General features: G+C 38.4%; 1 protein-coding gene across 1 annotated transcript; it reads left to right on the top strand.

The window, feature by feature from the left end:
- Positions 1–919: 919 nt before the first annotated feature.
- On the top strand, positions 920–24,180 carry LOC133001676 (endophilin-B2-like). The gene is made up of 11 exons (XM_061071306.1): positions 920–1,042; positions 1,622–1,763; positions 8,236–8,364; positions 10,435–10,568; positions 12,274–12,366; positions 14,823–14,885; positions 15,470–15,493; positions 18,060–18,149; positions 18,658–18,758; positions 20,892–21,093; positions 22,077–24,180. Exons 1-11 carry the CDS (start codon positions 980–982, stop codon positions 22,182–22,184), a joined length of 1,149 nt encoding a protein of 382 aa, XP_060927289.1. The 5' UTR covers positions 920–979; the 3' UTR covers positions 22,185–24,180.
- The last annotated feature ends 2,093 nt before the right edge of the window (positions 24,181–26,273 follow it).

Raw genomic sequence — 26,273 nt, 5'->3', positions numbered from 1 at the left:
CATTAGTTATCAGGACCTGATCAGTACATGAAGTCACTTAGTGTTTGTTTGATTGGCTCCAGAGTTTATTTGGCTGCATTCAAACATCATGAAAAATGACTCGTCAACATGTCGTGCTCAGTACAGCACGACACGTGACGCTCACCGTCAGGACTACTGCCACCTAAATCATCCAATAAAAAATAACCTTAACTAACCCTAACCCTGTGAACTTGAACTAGTTCATTTTAAGTGTGACCTGGCTCAACACTGCAAACAGCTCCTGGACACCAGTCAGTATTGAAAGGCAGAAGTAGTAGGACTGGATCATCACACTCCTGTTACCAATCCTGAATGAGACTGAGGTTAGGACCGCCTTTCTAATTGGCATACGGAAACAGGAATACAGAAATAAATCAATAAATGTGAAAATATATATTTAATACATTTATTTATACATTTCAGTATTTATTTATTTATACTGAAGTCATGTATCGTCCTCCATATCTCCGCAATGCTCTGGCAAGACGAATAGGTTTGAGTGAACAAAACCCTCCCTCTCCTTCCTTCATTCTTAAGACCACTTTAAATTCTTCTGACCGGCTGCTCCCATCCTATCTCATTGCTTCTGCCGTTCCCCGGTGATCTTTCTCTGCTTCTGACTCCTGTGGTGAATTCACTTTATTCCTAATTTTTCTGTTTTCCCTACGACTTTTCCCCAACTCCCTCCACCTTCATCCTCAGATTGCATTGCTAGGCAATAGTTTTCCAGATTGTTTATTCGCGCCAACACACCGGATCTTCACCCTTGCCTGAACAACATGAAGTTGCGCTGAGCGCTGAGTGCTTGATGCCCGGAAGAGAGCGCTGCCGTTAGGCACGTTTGACGTAACGAGGCGTCGTCCTCGTACGTGGTGGTCACGTGACTTTTGGCGTCTGCCATAACCACTGGAGCGGAGTGTAGTGTTCGGAACGTCCCTGGCCTGCAGAACCTAACACTATGGACTTCAACGTGAAGAGACTGGCTTCCGGTGCCGGACTGTTCTTCACACGAGCCGTACAGGTGAGGAAGAGCTCGTGGCTCGTGCTCAGTCGCTGCTGCCGCTCGCGTCACTCTGACAGCCAGCTGTTACTAACGTTACCGACCAACGTTACTGATCAACGTTACCGACTAATGTTACGGACCAACGTCACAGACAATTGTTACGGACTAATGTTGCCGACTAACGTTCTGCGAACCTACGCTGACTTTGCAGGCAGCTCCGTCTCGATAACAGTGCAGGCCTACGTCATTAAGCACAGTGGTGCTACTGTTGACAGCGCGGTTAGCCACCAGTTGTTCATGTGATTGATTGTCTTTTAACACAAGCTAGGTCACGCGCTGCAAGTTCAAAACTGACTAGAACTCAGTGAGAAACGCGCAGTAATAACGATTGACCGAATTATTAATGTGTAATCATCAGTTTAACTTTAATGGAGACAAGTAGAGAGGGGGCGAAAAGGGATGTCAGCTGACCCCCCCCCGTCATGGCGTCACGACATCGGTCGATTCCCCTGCTGTGAACGCAGCCTGCTGAGAGGCCGGGGTGTCAGGGGGAGAGCGGAGCTGCAGCCTGCACCTGTCCCACTGTTTGTGCCTCAGTTCACAGAGGAGAAGCTGGGCCAGGCGGAGAAGACAGAGCTGGACGCTCATTTTGAGAACTTGATGAGCCGTGCAGACTGCACCAAAAATTGGACGGAGAAAATCTACAGACAGACTGAGGTCCTGCTGCAGCCCAACCCAAGTATGACACACTTACAATAATCCTGTCATTACAGTTGGGCAGAGTACACATGATCCTCAAGCAGAACTGCTGTTACGCTGGAGTCATCCCTGATTTAAGACTGAGGGGAAATGCAACAAAAAGAGATGATTAACTCATATAAAATACTGTATATTTGATTAAAAAGAGACTTAATACCTGATATATTCACCATGTAACGCAGACATCAGTTATCATTCAAATTCAATTCAATCATGAACAATAAACTAAGCAGGACTTCGCACACTGGTGGGAAAATGAAAAATGTTCTGCTTTGAAAAACTGTCATAGCTAACCAATTTATTAAAACCCCTGTGACGATCAATACACTGAGAAATCACCACCTGCGAACACAGATGCTGTTGGACCTTGAGGCCTCAGTCAGGTTGCTTTTAGAAATGTCACCAATTCAAAGTTGAAGAAGCTAAAGGTGATGGTATCTTTTTGAGGAGGACAGATGACCATTAAATAAGTGGTTTAATACTGTATATGAATTTTTCTGACAGTCTAAACACTGATCATACCAAAGGACTGCAGAATGATCACTCTATAGTCCAGTCCAAGCCAATGAATCCTGAACTCTTTTTCATCTTTTCATCAGTGTAATTAATTCTATTACACAAGCAGACAGTAAAATAGTAGCAGCAGTAAATATTTCAGTCAGTAAAACTGATAGAACCACAGTGGTGGCACTGCATGTTTTAACCATTAACAAGAACTTATTTATGCTCTGTTCACCATTTTGCAAAGCATACCTATAGAATACCAAGCTTTATGATTTATTGTTTACATATCAGCAGCCAGTGATTTCAGTTATTCTCATGTTTTCTGTGAAAATCTACACATGAGCACTCTGTGCATCAAATTTTAAGCATGACTCATTGCATTCCATGAAAGTCGAGTTTTAATTTTTTTACTTGGGGTCCTCTCTCCAATGATAGACAGAAACATCGTCAAGTCCCATAGTGCACTGAGCTGCTGTAAACAGCCATGACCAGAATCAAGACATTTGTGAAATTTGAGTAAAAAGTTTCATTTTAGGCAAACTCATTATGTAAACTCTTTTAAGATCACTTTGATTGTCAGAAGAGTATAAATGTGCCCTTTGTGTCAACATTAAGTGTTTCTCACCAAAATGCACAATATGTGTCCTCACATTAAAACATGTCGTTTTTGTCTTCATTAATTATTGAGGGGACACGACTGAGATCCTGTCTGTGTTTTGCCACATTGAAGGTCACACTCAAATTGGCATCATCTCCTGGCCTAGCGTATGGTTGTGGCTTGCCTGATTCTTAGCTAGGTGTGCATCTGCATCTGCTCCCACTTGACAGCAGCTGCAGCAGAATAGACTACGACAGCACACACATCTACTGTGTTTCTGAAAACACATGTATAAGCTTATAGGTGGCAAACTCTTGAAATCATCTGATCCATCCCTTCTCTCTCATCCAAACCCTACACGTACACTAAATAATACACCCCATACATAACGGTAGGTGAACCAACAACAAGAGCTCTAATTGGCTGGTCTGAACAACTGTGATGTCATAAAACAAAAACAAAATGTGCCACTAGTTTTGTTGAGTAGTGTCAATATAGATTTTAGGTATGTATTTAGATTTTCTATCAGAAACCCAAAAACAAAAAGTGGTCTGATTACTTTTTGAAGCCACATACTGTATATCCTTCATGAAACATTTGAAAATCCAATTTTATGAATGTTTTAAATTTTGCATTATTTACAAACTCTCAATCTTTGCTTCACCTCCATTGCTGGCACTTTGCTGCACTTCAGCAACCGTCTGTTTATCACATATTAGGACAAGTAACACTGCTAGTGCTGAAAACTCCACATGGCTCTATAGAAATAGGGACACAAATGCAACTTTCACAAAAATATAGGTAAATCAAACCTGTCCTGAAAAGGCTGAAACATGCACAACCACTGGTATGGTAATAAAAATGAAGGGTCAAATTGTACATAATATAGTGAATGGACATTATGTATTGGTTATATGGAGTCATATGGAACAACATCCTTCGGAAATAATTGGGAACTCTAACATGTGACTTTTTGATTCTCCATGCTACAGTTGATCACACTGGTGAGTATTCTGCTTCCCAACTCGAGTCCCCTGCTGTGGAAACCTTTCACGCCTTTGGGTTACTAGTACAAAACAAGTATTGATGAACATTGTAAATGTGAAATACATTTTAATGACACTCACAGCATCAGTGTGGCGTCAGGGCTGGCCACAGAAGGACATATATACCTGCGATTCACTGCTCCTGACCAGACAGTGTGGTTTTTCTGTTATTGAGAGAATATTTAGACTTTTCAGTCTGTATTGCTTTGCTATCAAGGTGGCACAAAATATTTGGGTATTCTGTCCACGTTCAAAAACCCAACAATATTTGCTACAGGAGTGGCTGGTCAGACATGAGTATTTTTTAGCATTTGTCATGGGTCCAGGCCAAAAAGGTTATGAACAGGGTTATCAAACTTCAAATTCAGTGTCAAACCTACCAACAAAAATATACGATGAAAGCCTCTGAATCGTTTCCTTAAAAAGTGTAATGGAATTAAGACTTGTATGCTTATGGAGTAAGTCCAGTGAACCCAATGGTGCAGTATATGTGTTTAGAGAAGCACAGGAACTAAAATTCTCAGTCGCTACTACAGGTCTCACTCCTTTGTATTCCAGAAAGGCCATGTATGAGATCAGTCAATAGAAAGTGAGCGGAGTGGTGGATTACTGTTAGCCAGTCGGCTCTAAGAAACTCTATGTAATGTAGAAGGAATGTTATTTTAAAGGTGAACAGACAGTTCAAGAAACAAATGCAAATGTTAACTTTGGCAAAGGTTGTGTACACTCCCAATCTTTTACTCAGCTCCCACCACCTTTCATTCATGAAAACCTTTGGGGGAAAAGCAGGACATCAGGAGGACAGACCTTAATACTCACTACACAAGCTGCATAGGGCCTCCCTCGTGTGGAAGACGCTCTCAGTTCAGCTCCGATGAGAGGATGAAGAGGGAAATGAAATGAGAGGGAAAAAAACACAATGACAGTGAACAGTAATCATGTAAACCTGTTTTCTCTTCTCTAACTGTGATGTCAACAAACAACAGTCACACCTGGTTGCTGTCTCGCTCACAATTCACAGTATAAATAATATTTTATATGGGAACATGTATAAAAGGAGAACTGGGGTAGTCTGTTTCCATGGGTCTGATGCAGCTGATAAAATTACTGATAATTTTTATATTAATAATATAACAATGCTGTGCTTCAATTTGTCAGTCTGTTTTATGTTGTCTAACATTTCGGACTGTGTTAATGTTCATTTTCACTAACCTTAAGATTATCTAGAAAAATTTTTATTCAATAAACATTTGTATTTTTTGTGATATTTAAATATCTCAGAGAAATCCAGCAAAATGTAATCTAAGAACAGTTCAACGTGAGTAAACCCGAAATGATTATTCCATTCATTGAAGGTAAAGAGTTACCTAAATTATCCCTATTAAAATGTAATTATGGAATCATGTCCATCAACCTTAAAGGGATAGTTCCCAGAAAAACGAAAATTCCCTCAGTATCTATTCAATTCAATTTTTTTTGTATGGCGCTAAATTATAATATACATTTACCCTAATCATAACACGTAAGGAACTTTGCCTACTGGTTTCGTCAAAGCTGGCTTCTCCTGGAAAGGATCACCATTGTTCCAAGTGTTCTCTATTTGTAGATAATGGCTCTCTGGTTCACTGCGGTGCCACCACGATACTGCTAACATTTTAGTGTTTAATGCTGTTCATAGAGTATTAGACAGTTCATGGGGTAATGGTCAAATCTGGTCAGAAAACCACTTTCATATTTAACCTTTTAAAGAAACGACATTTTTATGAAATAAAGCTTCTATAAGAGATAACACTTACAAGTGAAAGCCAGAAGAACAGATGCTGATCCAAAAACAGGGAAGGATTTCATTTGTATCCTTGGGCCTTAGCCACCCACATTGCCACAGTTCTTTCACTCATCCTGTTCAGATTGTTCTCACATCATAGTGAACATGTTATCCTCATCACTCAAGCTCTATAGTGTGCAGTGTTTGTCTTGTGTTTGTGGACTGTATGAACCATATTTGAAAATGTGCGTGAGTTTAAGGTACAGGTTTCTCTCTCAACACAGAGTTTTCCACAAGTACAGTGTAAAGCTGATTACTGAATCATTCCATCTCAATATTATCAGTCTCAGTGAGTTCCGTTCATCAGTTTGATCAGATTTATTAAACAAATAATTTATATCCATAAAAACCTAAGTGTGATTCTTTTGAGTATTGTGATATGTCATTTAGATAATGTTTTGACAGGCACCCTGATTGGGAAAAAAAACACAGAGGTAGATCTGTTTTTCTGAATTGTTTTCCTCTGGCAGCATGAACACTAAACCTCCTGACTAATACTTTAACTCATTATTCCTAAATGTACTTGTGGAAAATGTGTTTACTTTAAACATAGCTATGTAATTCATTAGGCTAAACTATTCCATGCTTTTCATTTATCTTCTGTAACAGACATTAGACTTGGGTGGTATTGTGCTAATAAGGTTTACACTGGAAATTTCTAATCCTGGCAAGTAGTGAATACCAGTTTAACATTACATCTGTATAGCTTAGCTGTTCTCAGCAGCATTAATTAACCCTTGTCCACTAGGGGGCAGCAACTATGTTGTACCTGATGTCGTTTGGGATCACCTAATACTGTAAATCCAGTATGTCATATGAGGAAGCAGGCTGCTGCTCCCACACTGGGGTTCACTGAAGTGCAGGAAAAGGTTCAACAAAAGTCGCAGAGCATGTGTGAGCTCTTTTTATAAGGAAACATCATGTGATTGTCACTGAAAACAGTAGCCTTATTGATACGAGCTAATATATATTGATACAGCTTATTTTTTGCTGTTTCTTACCATGACCTGCTGCCTTTCCATTGACCTTTTAGATCTAGATAGAATCCTTTATTAGTCCCACTGTGGGGAAATTTGAGGGTTTTACATCAGCAGCGCAGGCACAGTGCAACAAGAACAAACAAAAGAGCAAAACAACAAAGTTAGAAACAAAAAACAACAATGAGCAAAAAGAAAAAGTAAACAGTCAAATAAGCAAATAAATAGTAAGTAGTAGAACAACTGACCAATACAATTAAATAATTATATAATTAAATTAAATAATTAAATAAATTAAATTGCAAATATTGTGTTGTGTGTTAATGGGGTCACAGCTGGTTATACAGTCTGCTAAGATATTAAACTTCCCGATACTCCATTACATTTGCAAGCTACTAAAGAACTGTGTGCTGTTTGGTTCTGTAGGTAAGGGTTTCATGAAAGATTCAGAGTTAAACATACAGACACCAAATGTAAAGTGAGGAGGTTTTCAAAAAGGATGCCATGAATAGCTAATATAATTTACTTGTATAATTTGTCATGCAAACGCAGCAAAGAGTAAAACTGCAGTAAAAAACTAAATCAAATAAGTATTTGTCTTGATGTCAGATCGGGGGGTCAGACCACTAGTGCTGCTGAAGATTTGGTCTGTATGATTTGGGTTTGATATTCTGTTGCAGAATGAATTTGGAACCAATCAGATGCCTCCCTAAAACTATACTCTTGTTTTTTAGTGCCTAAAATTTGCAAACTACAAGCAAAGCAAGGATACCACCTAAGCCTAATAGATGTCACAGTCATGTTATCTGTGTCTTTTGGGACGTTAAGGGGTTGGCAAACAAAAGAGTATCTCTACTCTTAAGTGATGCGGCACATTAAAATGAATTGGTGGTGTAGATGCAACTTTACAGGATTTGTGAGGGTACAATGTGTGATGATTCTTTGTTGTTTGCATGGAGAGGAGAAATTAACAGAAACCTTACACTACATCACTATTGAGTCACAAGTATTAAGATAACTTTTTAACTAGTTTTTGTGCTTTTTGACTAGTTAGTGTTATTTATTCATATTTTATGAAGGTCTTCTTGTACCTACTGACACAAGCGACAGTGAATCCTCCCTTATGTATTGTAAGGTGTTCATGTTATTTTGTCCCTTCATGTTTTTCTGTAGTTGTTACTTGTTATTTACAGATCCTGCAGTTGGATAAAATATTCCTCTTGTTGACTGATAAATAAATACTAAACCCAAATATGACTTTCATTCTCTGATCATATTATAACCCAACAATGGTTTTCTCGTGTATGGCCTCTTCTTTTTCTTCTTCTTTGTGTGGTTCATTGGTGGGTAGAAAGCAACAAAAATAATAAAACTTAAATAAAACTTAAAAAACAATCATTTTTGGGTATAGTTTTCATTTAATCAGCGAGCAGAGTAAGATAAAACAAAAAATGTTTTTCCACCTGTGACATAAATCAAACTTTCCTGGACTTTTTGTGCAGGTGCCAGAATTGAAGAGTTTCTCTATGAAAAGTTGGACAGGAAGGCACCATCCAGAATTACTAATGGAGAGCTGCTGGGTCAATATATGCAGGATGCAGCAAGGGAATTTGGTCCTGGAACTCCATATGGTGAGTATTCAAGCACTTCAAAACAATCTTGTAGGGCCAATGCCCCCACCCTCTGGAACTGTTTTGTTTTGTGTGAAGTATTTTCTTTTCTTTATACTTTTGTCCTTTAAAGTGTCCTTGGGTCTCTTATAGGTTCAGTGTGTTCAGTGTTTACTAACTAATTCATTTTGATGAATTAAATGGACTGTATTTATATAGCACTTTTCAAGTCTTGATGATCACTCAAAGCATTTTCCAAAACAGTATTATATTTACCCATTCACACATGCATTCAGTGCATCTATCAAGGAGCCTGTTTTTCTAAGAGAACGGCACAGCCATCAAGGAAAAATGGATTGTGCTCAGGCGAGCTGGTATTTACCCGCGCCACACTGAAGGGATTTCTATAGCTGCAGTTTCTTCAAGAACAGTTTTGATACATCACTCTTCCTCACAGAGGGAGGAAAGTGTGGCAGAGGTTGTTGAAACATTTATTGACCATCACACCGCAATACTGGTGCCAAGGATGAGCTGGTCGAATTCTGACTGTAGTATTTTGGTGAAATCACACCCATCTAAACTTCCTTTTAATATAGTTAAATCTTATTTTGCATTTTTTATTGTGTTCTTCAACCAGCTAGCCTGATCATGTAGGCAAACAGATTGTAGGGATTAAACCCAGTCAAGCTAATAAAGATGAATGAATCATTTTCCAGTAAACTGTAAACCACAATAATTGGAAGCAAGTACATTCCAATAACTCATCCATAATTATGCACTGTAGATTTAGTAGTGACCTTTTGTATATATTTTTTCTATTCCAGCAGGTTTATTTGACAAACTTTTCAGAAACGCAGACCTAAAAGTTTACGTTAAACCCAAATGCTGCTAAATTAACAGGGACTTCCCCTATTTGTCCTTTGGCCCTTTAGAGCACTGGCCAGATGTCTGACCAGTGCACAAAAAACAGATTTACACCATTCTTCATACATTGGCTGTGTTTGTAAGAATAGAAAATGCTTTGATAATATAGCCACGTCTCACACACTTCTAGCTTGAATGTGCATCCTCGTGATGTCTTTCTCTCTCACTGGGTTCCAGCCCAACCCACCTCCATTATCTCTTTGATTGACTGTACCATACAATACACAAAACACCACACTCATACACACATCACATACACTGCTGATACTGCTTTGTTAACAAACCTCACAGTTCAACAACCTTTTTGTTGAAGTCTTTGAGCCAGGTAAATGGTAAATGGTCTGTATTTATATAGTACTTTTATAGTCCTGAGGAGCACTTTACAGTACTGTTTTACATTCACCTATTCCCCCATTTACATCTATGTACAGCATGCACTCTCTGTATGAGGAGGGGTCAGTATTTTGCCTATTCCAGCAACCAAAATGGGAAAAAACTAGGATTAAACTGCTGACCTTAGAGGACGACCGCCCCAACCAACTGTGCTCTCTGTGTTTTTGGAATACCACAGAGACTTTTGCAGTGTACATCACTGTATAGAGCCATTAGAACATGGTCCCTGTCCTCATCGGTCTTCAAGTTAAATGTGGCAGCATAAAAGGACAGCAAAACATGTTAGAAAAGCTAAAAGCCCTTTTGAGGTGTTTTTCCTGATTCAAATACAGACTGCATATCAAAAAACACTAAGACTTTATCACTTAGAAAATGTGGGTTGTGTTAAGTATAAAACATAGTTTTAAGGGATTTTAGCAGCTTTTTTGCTTTAAGCAGAGCAAAATGTTAATCCAAGTCATTTACCAAACTGTATCATATGTAGTTCTGTGTCATGTGATGTCAACTGGTCCAATGTATGGAAAGAAGAAACTTGTAGTCACTAAGACTCAAAAAGGAGCAAGTGTCTTCAGCGACATTGTACTTCAAAAGACATGCCGATTGAAGAGTGTTGGATCTGCTTTTAATGTGTGATGTATGTTGTGTGCTCTATGTTTTTAGTATGTAGCTTTTTTTGTTAATTTTAAGGTTTGTAAAGTGTCTGTGAGTACTGTGAAAAATGCCCTATAAATAAAATGTATTATTATTATTAAATCGATTAATCTTTTTTTGCAGGGAGCACTTTAACGACTGTGGGGGAATGTGAGAGAAGATTAGGAGCAGCAGAGAGGGATTTCCTCCAGACATCAACTATTAGCTTTCTCTCTCCCCTCAGGAACTTTCTGGAAGGCGATTGGAAGACCATTTCAGTCAGTGTGAAACACTTAAACATTATTGATAGATTAGTACATAAATGGTCATTTAAGTCATTCTACTGGTTCAAAAGCATTTTGAGGGAGAATCTTACAATTTTAAGGGAGAAGAAAATAATTTAATATTGTGGTTACTGTCGAAGGGATTTACTTCTCATGTATTCACTGTAAACCTGTTGCTGGTTAATTTACAGTTGTGCAGACAGAGGTAGCATTTATAGTCAAGTCCAAGATTAGTTTATCCAAGGCTATAGGAAATAGGCATGTCAAACCTTTAATAGTCAACATCTGAACCTGACTAATGGCTGATTTGATCAATTTTAGAGATGGAAGAATTCATGTTAATGTATGAGAATAAACATAAAAGATGTGGTGGTAGGCCACTGTCTTACACTGTTCCCAAAATGTATATATTTAGAAACACTGGCATCTCCACTTGATATAATAATTGAGGTAAAAAACAGTTCTGTGTGTCTGGGCAATCCTTGCATGTACAATATTAGTTGGCAAAGATGGACCCACTATACAGCCTAGCAGGAGCCTGTAGCTGATATAAATGTTACCAATCATGAAAGATATGGTGTTCGTAGGATTACCATGTTGAACTTGCATCTTAATTGTTTTGTTCTATAAGTTCCTGATGCTCAGGAAGTTTATATATATAGGACAGCATGAAGGGAGACTTAGTAGTCTGTTTCTGTACAGTAACACAAATTTAGCAAAGACATCTGCGCAAACCTTCTGTCCGACCCAGACACTCATCTAATCATGAATGAAACAATTTGAACACTGAACATTTAGCAGTAGTCTCCTATTCTGTAACAACAAGATCGATATGTCGATATACCTGTATATACCTGGATCGAAGTTATATAAGTATGATGTCTTCTACCGCCATACTATGAAGCAGAGTGAATGAAAGAATGTTAAAACAAATACTGTGGGTAGTATCCAGCTGTAGAGGTTTAATAGAAATGCTAAGAAAAATTGTTAAATTGATGGCTTTCAGCCCACTAGCAAAAAAACTTTAATAATGAGACTTTAAAATTTGAACCTAACCACCACATGTCAGTATGGTTAATTGGCCTGGTATAGCCTGATTTAAAGCCATGCTGTGAATGGTGCCATACCTGTAAGGATTGAATGGCCGCGGCTGCTCACAGCCAACCTCAACCCCTCCCTGATTGTAGAGAGGACGTACAGAAAGAACTGCCACAGTGCATTTCTGTGCAGCAGTTTCCCTATCACACATCACTCACACACTGGCAGGGGGCAATTTGGGGTCCATAGGGTATCTTGACTGGGATTGAAGCGCCATCCCTTCTGGTTAATGGATAACCCACTTTACCAACCGACAAGGATTAAAAGGATAGTTCCAAAATCTATTAAGTCTTTAAAACAAAGTGGGGCTTCCAGTGGGGAGTATTTCATTAAACTATTAAACTACTGATCTATTCCATTATTTCTGCAAATTTGCACTTGTACCTTATGTGCTCTCTACTGATCATCAAAGATCACACTGACAGGCAGGGTACATTTCAAAGAGTTTCAGATTACTACATGAGCTGGTTAGGGCCACCACACCAAGTATTTGCGTTAAATACAAAAATGAACTCAACTGAACTCTTTTCCTTTATAATATCTGTTTCTAATATATGCTTATGCAATAATTTTATTTTTATTTCATGTACTTAATGCATAGAAAGAACGACGTCTTCTGGAGAATCTGCGTCTAGACCTAGATGCTTGTAAAACACGTCTGAAGAAGGCAAAATTGTCTGAGGCTAAAGCTGCGGTGAGTCCTTCTTTACTTCTCAACCCACAAGCCCGCCCCCCACATACTTTACTATAATCATTGTAATATTCTAGAAGTGGTAGTACTAACAATGACTAACTGACTTTGTATTCACAACCTTTTCAGTGCGAGGGTGAAGTGAGTATCACAGACATTTTTTTAAGATTTTCAGTATGATTTACATATTGAGTTTTTCTTTTCACTTGCTTTGAATTTATTTTCTGTGCCATTCATTCACTGGTGGCAATACCTATTAATGACAGGGAAAAAGTGGGCCTGAAGTTGAATCTTTGCTTAAAACTTGAAGCATATTAAACACTAGAATAGGAAATAAGCACATGTCACTGACCAAAAAAACAAACAAATGATATGACTCTGCATGCACATTAATCTACATTGAAGGACTCCGCAGCAGGACGAGATCTATGTATTGGCATTGCCTAAGATGTCTGTGTTCAAAACTTAATATTGTTATTTGTGGTTAATAATTAGCCAGTTACATTTACCTTTAGCCTCAGCGTCCCCTCAAGTTCAAGTTGATTACAGGCCAAAATATTTGATGACGCTAAGGCACAACTGAGGTTATGTCCTTAACATCTGCTGGTGGCTGCTAACACCTGCTCACATCTATTGGTAGTTGGTACCTTAAATTGTGCAGAAGAGCTTCAAATGTACAAGGGACATTCACCTTCTTGTATTCTAAAATGATTGGTTCATGCATGTATTGTTTGAAATTGTACATCATTAATGAACATGAACTACATGCTGATATTTGCTGCATGCTGAAGGCTTTCTTTTCTTAGATTTTAATGTAATGATTTAAGTACAGTATTACATTTTTTATATTTGGACACTGCTTCTTCATCTAGCCTGGGAATGCTTGTAACATGCATCCATCATCAAAGTAGATTTTCTGAGCAGTTTTATATATTCGTCTGCTATGAATATGAGCATTTTAAATTTGGCAGATGTCTTATGAAGGAATCTGCTGGAAATAAACAAATTCTAAGACAAAGCCACTTGGCTTTAATAGAATGCTCTCATAATACCAATACATTAAGGATAGAGTTGAACCAATACATACTGTGGAACATAATTCATTAAATCTGTGTTAACAATTAAGTTTATTTGAAAATAAATTGCATAAAAGTTAAAAAATGCTCCAAGTTTCCTTAGATCCAATTTTGAGGGGCCTTACAAAACACTTTGTGCTGGAAACAAAGTAAAGAAGACCTTCCTCTGCAACAATTAAAATGACTCATTATTATAATTGTTTTTTGCATTGGATGTTTTCGCGCAGCTCAATTCTAATAAATACTCATGAGACAAGTTGAGTGTAGTGTCATGCAGTTAAATACAGACTTACAGGGTTACAGTAATTGAATATTGACAGTCCTCCATGCATTAGGATTTTGATAGTTGGCTAGTAGAATAATATAAATGGCTGCTGACAAGGCTTTGAAGAACTTGGGATCTCTAATCAAAACGAATGACTTCAATATTCTCTGGAAAACAGATACAAATCCATTTGGAGGTTTGAGCACCGTCTATAACCCTTTAACACCCAAAGATCCATCTTTTGCACACTTCTAAACACAGCTGTTTCTTCTTTTAAAAAAAAATCTATTTTAGTTTTTGTTTTAGAAGACCCAGTGTTTCTCAAGGATTTTTTACTTGAATCTGACATTCAGCATTATGCATTCTGAAAAATTTTCAGTTTGTTTCTAAATTAGTTTGTACCCCAACTCATATGCCTGAAATAGAAGGTCCTGATTAAAAATGTTCCTTCACCATGATCTAAGAATGAATGTCAGAACACCCTCTGATTTTCTTGAATCTTCTTTTTGTTCCACTGTGATTGATATTAAAAAATTCAGCGTGAAGTTGTCAGTTATACTTTTTTATTACTCACAATAAAGCATTTTGCCATGTGGATGGTGAAATACTGCTGACTACTGTCAAAGATAATAATATCTGCTGTGCTGACCGGGGATTAGTCAGGTGAATGAGTTTAGTAAGATAAGTTAGTCACAAGTTTCTGGGTGTTCTAGAGGATGTTTACATGTATGAGTGTTGCATCACCTCTCTGCACTTTTCTTTTGATGAGCTCAGCCACACCTAATGTCAACGTGCGTAGGCTGCCAACCACCTCCCCCACCTTTGCAAATGGCATGGCTAACTCTAGAGCTCACGGCTGCGACTTTTATTCTTATAACCAACCAGCACAAATTTTATAAAATTATTTTAAATCAACGACAGAAAGAAAATCAAACTCCCAAAGACCAATTCAGCTTCCTGTGCTTTTAGTGTAAATCATCAAGGTCATGGTTTCATTTCTGCTCTGCTTTCAGATTTTTTTTTTCCTTCGCTTTTCTTGTATAGTGTTTGCTGAAGTATGGTTACCATGTTTACACTGAGTTGTTAAAATGTTACAAATACTCTTACTGTCTCCGTAGATGGCTCCAGATTTTCAAGAAACCAGACCCCGCAACTATGTGCTTTCTGCCAGTGCCTCTGCGGTAAGATGACAATTTGGCTTAACTAAACAAAAATAGACTTAATCCCTTTAAAATATAGTTTTTAAAGGTTCTATTTGCACCTAGTTCAAATAAGAAATAAAGTTATTTTAGCACGTATCTGTTAGTGCATTATACCAGTTTGTGAGTATCTAGGAACTGTACTGAACTGTACTTGACTACTGATTAGTAAGGAGCTGTTTCCTTTCAGTAAGAATGTTGGTTATGAGCTCAGAGTTGCAATACAGACCTCAGTGTCATGTCTAATAATATGTAGTAATGATAAATGTTGGCATAACACTGGTAACACGTGTAAATCAGAAATGTTCTCATTAACTCGTCGAATCTGTTTTTTATTTAAGTTATAGAGGTCATCAAAAACAAGATTTTGATGACATGCAACTTAACAGCATCTTGTAAATAAAGACATTTTCAGAACTCTGCAGGATTATATATTATATACAATTGGTTTTATCATTTAGTAATAGTTTGAAACACAAGTTGGATGTCACACTAATGAAAAGCTGATAAATCCTGGTCATAACTCATAGATTTCTCTTTTTTTGTTGAATGCTTTGGCCTCTCAGCTATGGAGTGAGGAAGTGGAAAAAGTGAGTATATGTTGTGTTTGTAAACTTTGATGAAGACTGCATCCACACTGATATTCTTTAGTTTTGAAACATTGCTTAAGCTACGTTTATGCCTGGTGTTCACACTAAAGTTTTCAGGCCTCTACAACAGACTTTTGGAAATTATTATATACCCACGTTCTCTTCAATTATTGGTTCTTATCAGTCATAATTAGGGCTGGGCAACGATTAAAAGTTTTAATCGCGATTAATCGCATGATTTCCCTGATTAATCACGATTAATCGCATTTGTATACGCAAAATCCAATAATGAATTAAAAAGTAGTGTATAGCGCAATTTTATTTTCAATGTTCTGCCATATGAACGAAAGTGCCATAACATTTGTTGTGCAAACACTTTTAACATCAGCATTTAATACAGTAGCAGTTAAATAAAATATTCAGTGTAAATCTCAACTTAACAATGTTATCAAAGCAAATACAAAATTAAAGCTCAATGCCACTGCCAGGGCATTAATGTTATTCTCTTCGTTATGAAAAATGTATACTCCTCCCTGCGTCTAACGTAGTCTGCCGAAGCCTCGCTCCGCTCGCTGTTTCGTTGAATGATTTGCTGATATCAACTGTGTGTTTTGCATTTAGGTGATATTTTAGACTGGAATTACTCCGGTGATAAGAAAATTCACCTTGGCAGTGGCTACAAATTACTTTGGTTCTGTCGACTCCGCCGTCTGGAAGAACTTTAAAATGAAAATGGCCATGTAAAAGCTCGGTACCCTTATCCATGGTTGTTTATCCGCCAATTATTTTCTTTTGTCCGGTTCCGCAGCAGTCAGCAGCAGACTTTCACAAAATAAAAGCCTGACTTTCACAATAAAACAATAAATAATCAAACCTGAGTTAATGCGAGATAAAATAATGAGTTGAGTTAAATAAGTGATGAGTTAACTCGTAATTAACTAGTTAACTTGCCCAGCCCTAGTCATAATTTAACTACCCATTCAGACATAGTGTTAACATCCATCCTCAGTGATCCAATCAGAAGTGGTCAGCACTTAATACCTAGATGCAGTAGTTTAGCTTTGTGAATGCACATTTGTGATATGCAATCACAAGTGGTAAAAGGAGACGCATTGAGGGGACATTTTAATGCCAGGTGTGAACAAACTTAACCCTGTCTAGTTGAGGCCAGGTCTCTAAGGACAGATGTTAATATCAGGTCTGATTGTTGTTGTCCACCTCATCATTGGTCCAAGAAAATAAATCCCTGCTCTTACTTTTCATCATAGTTTCTTGTTCATAGTATTTTCTAGCTTAGAACATGTTCAACTGGGAAATTTTAAACTGTATTCACTGGCAACTGAAAATAGACAATATCATGTGATAGGTGTTTTAAGGTGTGGTAGTATGGAGATTGATATGACATCTCATATGGATCTACAATGCTTTTCTGGAAAGAGATTGTTTTAGTTTTAAAATGAAAACGCATTAGTCCAGGACAGCTTTGTCAATCAATCATTCAGACTTTATTTGTAAAGCCCATATTCACAAATCATAGTTTGTCTCAAAGGACTCAACAGGTGTGACATCCTTTGCCCTTAACCCTCATCCAAAGTAAGGCAAAACTACCTACTATCTAACCCTAACCTCAGAGAGAGCCACATGTGAGGGATCCTTCTCCCAGGACAGACAGAAGTGCATTAGATGCCACGTGTAGCCGAGCCCTTTAATAAAATAACATTAATTACAACATTGATCAGAAAAGACAGCATTTAACATGTATCGAGAGGTGTATCAATGTTTAAAGTACAGCCAGCACAGCAAAATGGTGGTGATTGTGTTGAGTGGCTAGCTGACACAGAGTGGAGTGGACAGGCTGGGGTGTAACGTTTCACCATGTTCTGGATGTAGACTGGACCTGATCCGTTCACAGCACGGCACGCAAGTACTTGTGTCTTGAAACGGATTGGAGCAAAGGAGCGGAGTAGATTGAGGGAACCTAGGTATAGATTGAAGACCAGTCGAGCTGCTGCATTCTGGATGAGCTGCAGAGGTCAGGTGGCACTGGCAGGTGCACCAGCCAGGAGGGAGTTACAATAGTACCTCCTCCTAGGCGTGAGATGACAAGAGCCTGGACCACAACCTGCGCCACCTTCTGAGTGAGAAGGGGACGTGTTCTCCTGATGTTGTGCTTCATCTATCGAAATGATTGTATTGTTGCAGTAATGTTGGCAGTAAGGGAGAGTTGTCTGTCGAGTGTCACACCCAGGTTCCTAGAAGTCTGGGTGGGGGCAACCACGGAGTTGTCGATGGTCATAGTAAGGTCATGGGCTGGAGACACTTGTGTCCACTTGTGAGGTGGATGTTGTTACCAGATCTGACCATAACTCCAAATCTTCAAATAATTCAGTTATTATAAAAAGGCTAAAGTCTAATCTTACCAATGCTCCTTGGTGTTAATTAAATCAAACAAGACTTCTTGACCAATCACATTATTTTTTGCTATTACCAGTCTATATTTCAGTCATGTCATTTCAAGTAATATGAAACAAATACTGTGTGTCACTAATCTTCCTTTTTGTTTCAGGCTGAACATGAACTCCGAGTAGCCCAAACAGAGTTTGACCGCCAAGCAGAAGTTACACGGCTACTTTTGGAGGGCATCAGTAGTACACATGTATGTCAACCACAGCAAATTGACTTTATTATATTTTTTGTTACCACAGCAACATAATTTTCAACTTTTAGAATTTTTTTAAATAGTCTATGTTTGATGTTGGTTTTCTAAAATATTCTTTTAATATTACTATTCTATTGGGTATGCGTACCTGGAAAAAGTGAAAATGAATGAACTCAATATGTCAATTGCACTGAATTTTTCACTTGATTTAAGAAAATAAGTTGCACATAGTTTTGTCTGGAATTGTCCCTATGAGATTAAGGTTTGCAGATTAAAGTGTCCAATAAATACAGAATAGTTCTCATTTCTCCATCTCAGCCAACTACAGCATTAAGTTAACTGAAACTTTTATCAGTAATATTTCTATAGTATATATAAATTCATAACATGATAGCACCTAAGGAGCTACTTCTCTTACGACTTTTCCAGTGTTTTTCAGTAATTCTGCTTTTGCTTAAATGTACTTTTGGTGAGTTGAGTATGACATTTTTTTTCTTACGTTCAGGTGAATCATCTGCGCTGTCTGCATGAATTTGTTGAGGCCCAAGCAGCTTTCTATAAGCAGGGTCATTTCCACATGCAAGAACTACAGAAAGAGTTGGGAAGGTGAGAACCAGGTGGAAGGGAATTTTGGGTAACCAGTCATCTTCATGCAGTCAGTTTGTAGTCTGTGATGGCATCACATAACTAAATTATTGTATTTCAGGTGTATTTGTAGGTTTCTAATATGCTAGCTGTATACCAAACTGTTAACTTAAGGATGTTCAGGGGAAACAGTGATTGATTAATTACTGCGCACATTGATCTGATTTCTCCTTGATACCAGCAGTTGTTGGCCAGAGCTATTCGTGTTGATACAAGGATGAATAGGTTTATTATACCTGTAGGTTTTAGTCACATAAAGTCCTCCCTAGTATCTCCAGAAATGGGGAACATTTTTTTGCTTTGTCTAATGCTACCTTTCTTGGTATGATTCCCTAACCCATAATAATAATAATAATAATAATAATAATAATAATAATAATAATAATAATAATAATAATAATAATAATAATAATAATAATGATATAAAATTTAGATTTATACCCTTTACGTCCTCTTTTGTCTTTTTTGGTTGTGACACATCATTTTCACTGTCTCTTGCTCTCAGTTCAGATGAAGATGTGTGAGTATGCTGAGTTTTTTTTTCTTCTGTTTGTGTGCCTGACCTACACATTTACTTGTTTTCTAATGCATTTTCAATACATGAATATATATATATTTATATATAAATAAATGTAAGGTGTGTAGGAAGTTATTGCATTAGCTTATATCAAAAACATATATTATTAAGTAATAAAATTCACTTGAGTTCCGTCTTGTTTGTAAATGCAAAGACGTGGTGTGGTGGCCCTAACCAGCTCATGTAGAACTCTGAAACTCTTTGAAATGTACCCCTGACATATGATGCCCAGTGGAGAGTACATGCTGCACAGGTGCAGAAATAATGGAATAGATCAGTAGTTTAATAGTTTAATTAAATACTCCCCACTGGACACCCCCCTTTGTTTCAAAGACTTAATAGATTGTGGACCTATCCTTTTAATCCTTGCCGGGTGGTAAAGCAGGTTGTCCACTTACCAGAAGGGTTGGCGCTTCAATCACAGTCAAGATACCCCATGAACCCCAAATTGCCCCCTGCCAGTGTGTGAGTGATGTGTGATAGAGAAACTGCTGCACAGAGATACCATTTGTCACATGCAAATGGCACCAGACTTCTACAGAATGACACACACACATAACTGTGAGCGCTATGAGACCAGTGATGTATTGGTAAATGGTTTTGTATTTATATAGAGCTTTTCTAGTCTTGAGGACCACTCTAAGCGCTTTACAGTACAGTTTTACCTTCACCTATTCACAAACACATTCATACAGTGCATCTATTAGCAGCACTTTGTTGTTCTATGAGGGGCTATTCGGGGTTCAGCATCTTGCCCAAGGACACTTCGGCATGCACGGGGAAGACTGGGGATCGAACTGCCAACCTTCAGGTTGGAGGACGTCCACTCTCCCAATGATGTGACTGGTTAAGTGGTCTTGGCTCACAAGCATTGTCCCCGACCTCAATGCACCGTTGAACTGGAAGTTACACAAGATAGCCCAACTCAGACCATTCAGCATCGCAGGGCAAATGTCACACAGTGCCTTGCTGCTGAGGAGCTTTCTGACTACTTCAGTGACCTCTGCCAGAAATATTGACGAAACTTGCCCTTAGTCTTTAAACACTGCCTCCTCCTCTGAGGAACTCTTGAACCTGGGCCAGATTTCCTAAAATTCTTCTTTTCACTGACTACCAGTATCTCCAGTCAGTTAGCAGCGCTCTTTTCCTGTTGAACACAGTGTTCCAGGCCAACTGAAAGTCCTTTTCCATACCTTCATAGAACTTCTCCCACACAGGCGATTTTGCACCTACTACCTCCACAGCTGCAGCCCATTTGGCCTTCTGGTACTCATCTGCGGCTTTAAGAGACCTTATGGCCAACGGCAGTCACCCTCAGTCCGTGGCTCCAACACGTACCAGGACCAAGACCAGGATAGTCCCTTCCCATGTAGATGCCTGGAATTAAAACTTGTGATGTGCTTGGTTTCCTGTCATGTGATGAAGCCTTTGTTGTTTTTTTTGTTATTTTGTTATTAATTGTTTACTTGTTTACTACATGTAGGTTTTAACCATCACATCTGCCTGCTTTCTCTCAGGCTTCCCAATGCTTTTGCACTGAACTCCACTCAATCCATGGTTGCTGCTGGCACTGCAGCAGAAGACATCAGCAGCCCTGTAGAGAAAGATACACTGAAGATTGAAGAAGTTCAGGCACCAGCTACAGGAACCCGCAAGGCCAAAGTACTTTATGATTACGATGCGGCTGACTCCAGTGAACTCTCCCTTCTAGCTGATGAGGTGAGGTTTCATTATCAACTAGCAGCCCGCAGGTCAAAGTCAAGTGGTAGCTCCTCTGCTTCTTATCTCTTTATCTCATCAATATGTAACCTGACTTGTATCACCTCAGACTGTATTTGGTCAGTAACTGAGCTAAGTTTTACTGATGGGGAATCCCAGATATTTCATGTTTTGTCGGATCATTGAACACCAGTGAGTCATCAGATTGGCTGGGTCAGTCAAAAGGTTTTCCTTGCTGTACCTAAGCTGAGAGATGCTTAGGGTACCCTGCTTTCATTGTCCTCACCAGCCTGATGGACACCAACCTACATTATTTACCACTTGTTGCCACAAAAGCTGCAGTTTGTGCTAAACAGCAGAGGTTACATTGTCTTCATCTGGTGACTGTTACAATTAAAAATTGTGTTTTCTCTGGTAAACATGCTCCCCCGCATCTATGTGTCTATTTAGAAAGAGACTGTTAGTGAAAAGACATTACTGTGTAATACCACTATATAACCACCAAGGTGGTGTGTACCAACCACCTTGATGAGTGAGTCAAAAAGTATATTTTGGACCCTCAGACAAAACTTGGGAAAAGGCACACTCTCCCAACACCTTAGTGCACTTGCATAGTTTTGCTAAATTTCCTGATACCTATGTGAACATGGTTATGATATTTGGTCCTGTAGACACTCACTTGAGCAAAGATAGACTAATATTTCTGTTTGACATAACTAATGACTACACAAGTTAAATTAAAGTAAGACACAGCGCGTGTGTTTTATCTTAATTGTTGCAGAAGAAGCAACGCCCCATTTGTCCAGGAACATAAATATGAAACTACAACAAAATACATAGTCACTACACTGGATTGAATAATTTTTGTCAAATAATTTTTCTGGTTGTATCCTAAATTATTTAGATTTTTTTTTTTTGATATTTGTCCTTTTTGTTTATTTTGAATTCTGGGCTTCACACTGTCCATGTCCTTTGTGTTGCAGCTCATCACAGTTTACACAGTGCCGGGAATGGACTCTGACTGGCTGATTGGAGAGAGAGGAAACCAGAAAGGGAAAGTGCCTGTCACATACTTGGAGCTTCTCAGCTAAAGAAAAACCCAGATTATTCACACATTCACAAACACACACACACAAAACACACACATGTGTGTAAGTGCGTGTGAGCGGGTAATACTAAAGATATGAGTATATTTAATCGACTTACATAAATTTTTCATACAGCTGTAAACTTCTATAGCACTCCTCCAGTTAGCGTAAGCAAAAGTTAATTTAAACACACACTCTTCCATGTGCTTTTTTGAGCATAATGAAGTACATTCACACTGACAGTCATAATAATGGAGACACTGTTACAGTGAGTACAGAACAATCCCACTGGGGGATGGCTAACATTCCTATTTTGTTTGGTAGTTTATTATCACATTGTTTTTTCCTATTTATTTCCTATTTATTGTTGTGCATCCCAAAGGGTTCAAGTGGACTGTTCTATGTATTCATGAAGTTGAGCTTAGACAAACTGTGACAGACACCCGTCATGAGAGGGATTTCCAAACAAATTCTATTGTTGATTTGTTTTTTGTGTACTTTTGTTTCTTAAATCTGCATTTTTCATAAATTCAGTGATGAACAGCGGTCGGAAAATGTTCCAGACCTGTGACTTGTGGTGCTTCTAGAATATGGATCCACCATGATGGCCAGAAATTCATCCTATAATTCCTGTTTATTGTGTGTCAGGGATAGAAGTGCGAGGTTTGTATAATCCATCTCAAAATTAAGAAATCTTTGAGGACTTTGATGAACCAAAACCAACATGCAACCAACATGCAATAACTACCCCCCCCCCAGTTACGTGCAGTTCCTCTTTTATGACAGACACTCCTCATTGAAGAAGTGAAAACAAATGTTTTCCATTACGTGCAGTTCCTCTTTGTATGACAGACACTCTTCATTGAAGAAGTGAAAACAAATGTTTTCCAACAGACGCGTGTGAGAACCATTCATGCAACTTTATGGTTTATTTATTGTATGTCTTCTGTTGTTTTACTTGACCATACCACATGAACAGACTTGAATTTCTCATGTTCAATCTTGTTTTAATCTTGATCAAAGCATAAGTTATGACGAACTTAAAAATTACTGTTAACTAATTGTAAAACAATAACTGAAACAGCAAATTTTTTTTTTTCACAGAACGGTTACCATCCTTGACTTTTGGGAGGCAGCTTTGCCTTAACTGCTTTGAAATGAATGTAGCATTATTTTAAGTGGACAGTCTTTGGTTTGTGGTTCCCACAGCACTGAAGATGTCTATTTCACAATATGAACACCTGTGCAGCTGTTGTCATGAACTTTCCCATCCTAACTGCCTTAAGAGGATGGGAAAACACTGCTAAGGCCATCTGCTGCAAACCAGAGAATGTGCCCTTCAAAACAATACAGCATGCAAGAGTCTTTTTCCTCCTAATCATATGTTTGTGTGATTTTTGGTTTGCCCAAGAGTGGTTTGGGGATTTACAGTGTTCCTGTTTGTTGCTCTTTTGTCTGTTAATAAGTGTCTTCAGTCTTAGTGCTGCATGTGCTACAGCTAGCAGACTGTTCTGCTGGAAATGTACGTGTGTAAACAACAATATGATTTAGCTGCGTCTGCTAATGTGAGATCTGGAACACCCAGGATGTTTGCACAAAAAACAATATGCTCTCTCACATGCAGTTCTGTGTACATGCATGCAAATAAACCAGGCCGCAGGAGCTTTTGTGAAATGAGCACAGTGTTTGGAAGTGCAAAAATCCCCCATCAGACAGGTGAAATTAACCGGAAACCCAAGCTTACTATGGTTGCAGCTGCAGTCAGTGAGACAAATGGGGTCTAATGATTTTTCTAGGTGGAGGAATGGATTCCTCATCATGTATCCTGCTCTCTACTCTTTGCTCACAGTTTTCTTTTCGAAAGATTTTTTTACTACTGCTGTTGTGATTCTGTTGTACCTCATCTTGTTTTTCCCCCCCAAAATATGTATTGCCTGTTCCTTCACCCTGAATGAATGGATTGTGTAGAGTTTAATAAAAAAAGTTTGATTGATTTGAATATAGTGGCTTTTTGTTAGCTTTGTATAACCTATACCTTTTTCATTAGTAACTATTTAAATCTGTCAGGATTGAAAGCTTTAGCCAGTGAAGAGCCGCAATTCCTTAAATTAACTAAAACATATGTCTACAATTGGAATAAATTATTGATATCCTTTCCCACTAGTAGATCCTTTAGTTGCTCAATAATGTGGTGTTGATGTTGTGTCACGATAGTTCACGGAAAAAATACAATTCACTCATTATCTTATTAAAAAATTGAAGTTTAACATTTATTTAAAAAAAAAAAAAAAGTTTATTAAATATCTCGCAACTCAATCCAAAATCCTTACACAATGATCTGATTACTGATTAGCTGTTCCATTTACTGTGTCTAATGAAACCTGCCTGCAAAATGGTGAAGCGACGCCCCCCAGCCATATTAATAGTCATATTCCTCAAAGCACAGGCAGAGGTGGAAGGGTTACAGCAATCTCTAAATCTGACTTATCTATCAACCCTCAACCGAAAGATAGTTCGAACTCGTTTGAAAATCTTTCCTTTGGCAGGAGCAATGATTTCATGGGCTTCTTTACAAATAAAATTGTAGCCATCAGGAAAAAGATCCGCAGCCGATACATTGTCTAGTTCAGAAACCATAGAACCAGATTTATATTTGGATCACTTTCTGAACTGACTTCACTAGTTTCCTCTAAACCTTCAACTTGTCTATGAAACTCTGTCTCAATTAGACTTTTGAAGGATGTTTTTGACTAATTGATAGTTCCATTTTAAATCTGATTAATGTTTCTTTGTTAACCGTCTACGTACCACACCGCTTTTTAGGTAGCTGTAATTGAACCTCTGCTTAGATAGCCCACTCTTGATCAAGATGTTTTAGTTAATTTTAGACCCATATCAAACCTGCCCCTCATTTCCAAAATCCTTTAAAAAGCTGTTGCTAACCATGTGATTACTTAGACAGTAATAGTTTTACTTCCAGTCATGTTTAAGAATCCATCACAGCACAGAAACAGAACTGTTAAATGTTACTAATGACCTTTTCCTGGCATCAGATTATGGACTTGTCTCTATCCTCGTCCTGCTGGCTCATAGTGCAGCATTTGGCAACATAGATCATAAGATTATGTTATAGACTGGAACAACATGTAGGGATTAAAGGAACGGTAAATATCTGATAGTTTTCAATTTGTTAAAGTCATGAAGCTCCACAGGGTTCTGTCCTTGGACTGATACACTTCACCTTATACAGTGCCTTGCATAAGTATTCACCCCCCTTGGACTTTTTCCCATTTTGTACTGTTACAAACTGGAATTGAAATAGACTTAAACAGACTTTTTACCATTTGATCAACACAATATGCATGGTACTTTGAAGGTGCAAAATACCTTTGATCTAAACCATTCCATTGTTGCTCTGGCTGTATGTTTATGTTCATTGTCCTGCTGGAAGATAAACCTCCGCCCCAGTCTCAAGTCTTTTGCAGACTGCATCAGATTTTCTTCAAGGATTGCCCTGTATTTAGCTCCATGCATATTTTCCTCAATTCTGACCAGTTACCCTGTACCTGCTGAAGAGAAACATCCCCACAGCATGATGCTACCACCACCATGTTTCACTGTTGGGATGGTGTGCTCAGGGTGATAGGCAGTGATGGGTTTCCGCCACACATAGCGTTTTGCATTGAGGCCAAAAAGTTTAATTTAGTCTCATCTGACCAGAGAACCTTCTTCCACATCTCCAAATGGGATTTCTCATGGTTCCCTTTCAACAACGGCTTTCTTCTTGCCACTCTTCCATAAAGGCCAGATTTGTGGACTAGTAGTTTTGAACTGTGGACAGATTCTCCCACCTCAGCTTGGGATCTTTGCAGCTCCTCCAGAGTTACCATGGGCCTCTTGGTGGCTCCTCTGAATAATTTTCTCCTTGTCCGGCTTGTCAGTTTGGGTGGACGACCTTGTCTTGGTAGGTTTGCGGTTGTGCCACATTCTTTCCATTTTCTGAGGATGGATTTTATGGTGCTCCGTGAGATGTTCAAAGCCTGGGATATTTTTTTAAAACCTAACCCTGTTTCATACTTCTCCACAACTTTA

This window comes from Limanda limanda, chromosome 5 (genome assembly GCF_963576545.1).
Source record: "Limanda limanda chromosome 5, fLimLim1.1, whole genome shotgun sequence".
Lineage (NCBI taxonomy): Eukaryota > Metazoa > Chordata > Actinopteri > Pleuronectiformes > Pleuronectidae > Limanda > Limanda limanda.
The sequence above is the reverse complement of the archived record's forward strand: the minus strand, read 5'-3'. Positions and strand labels throughout refer to the sequence as shown.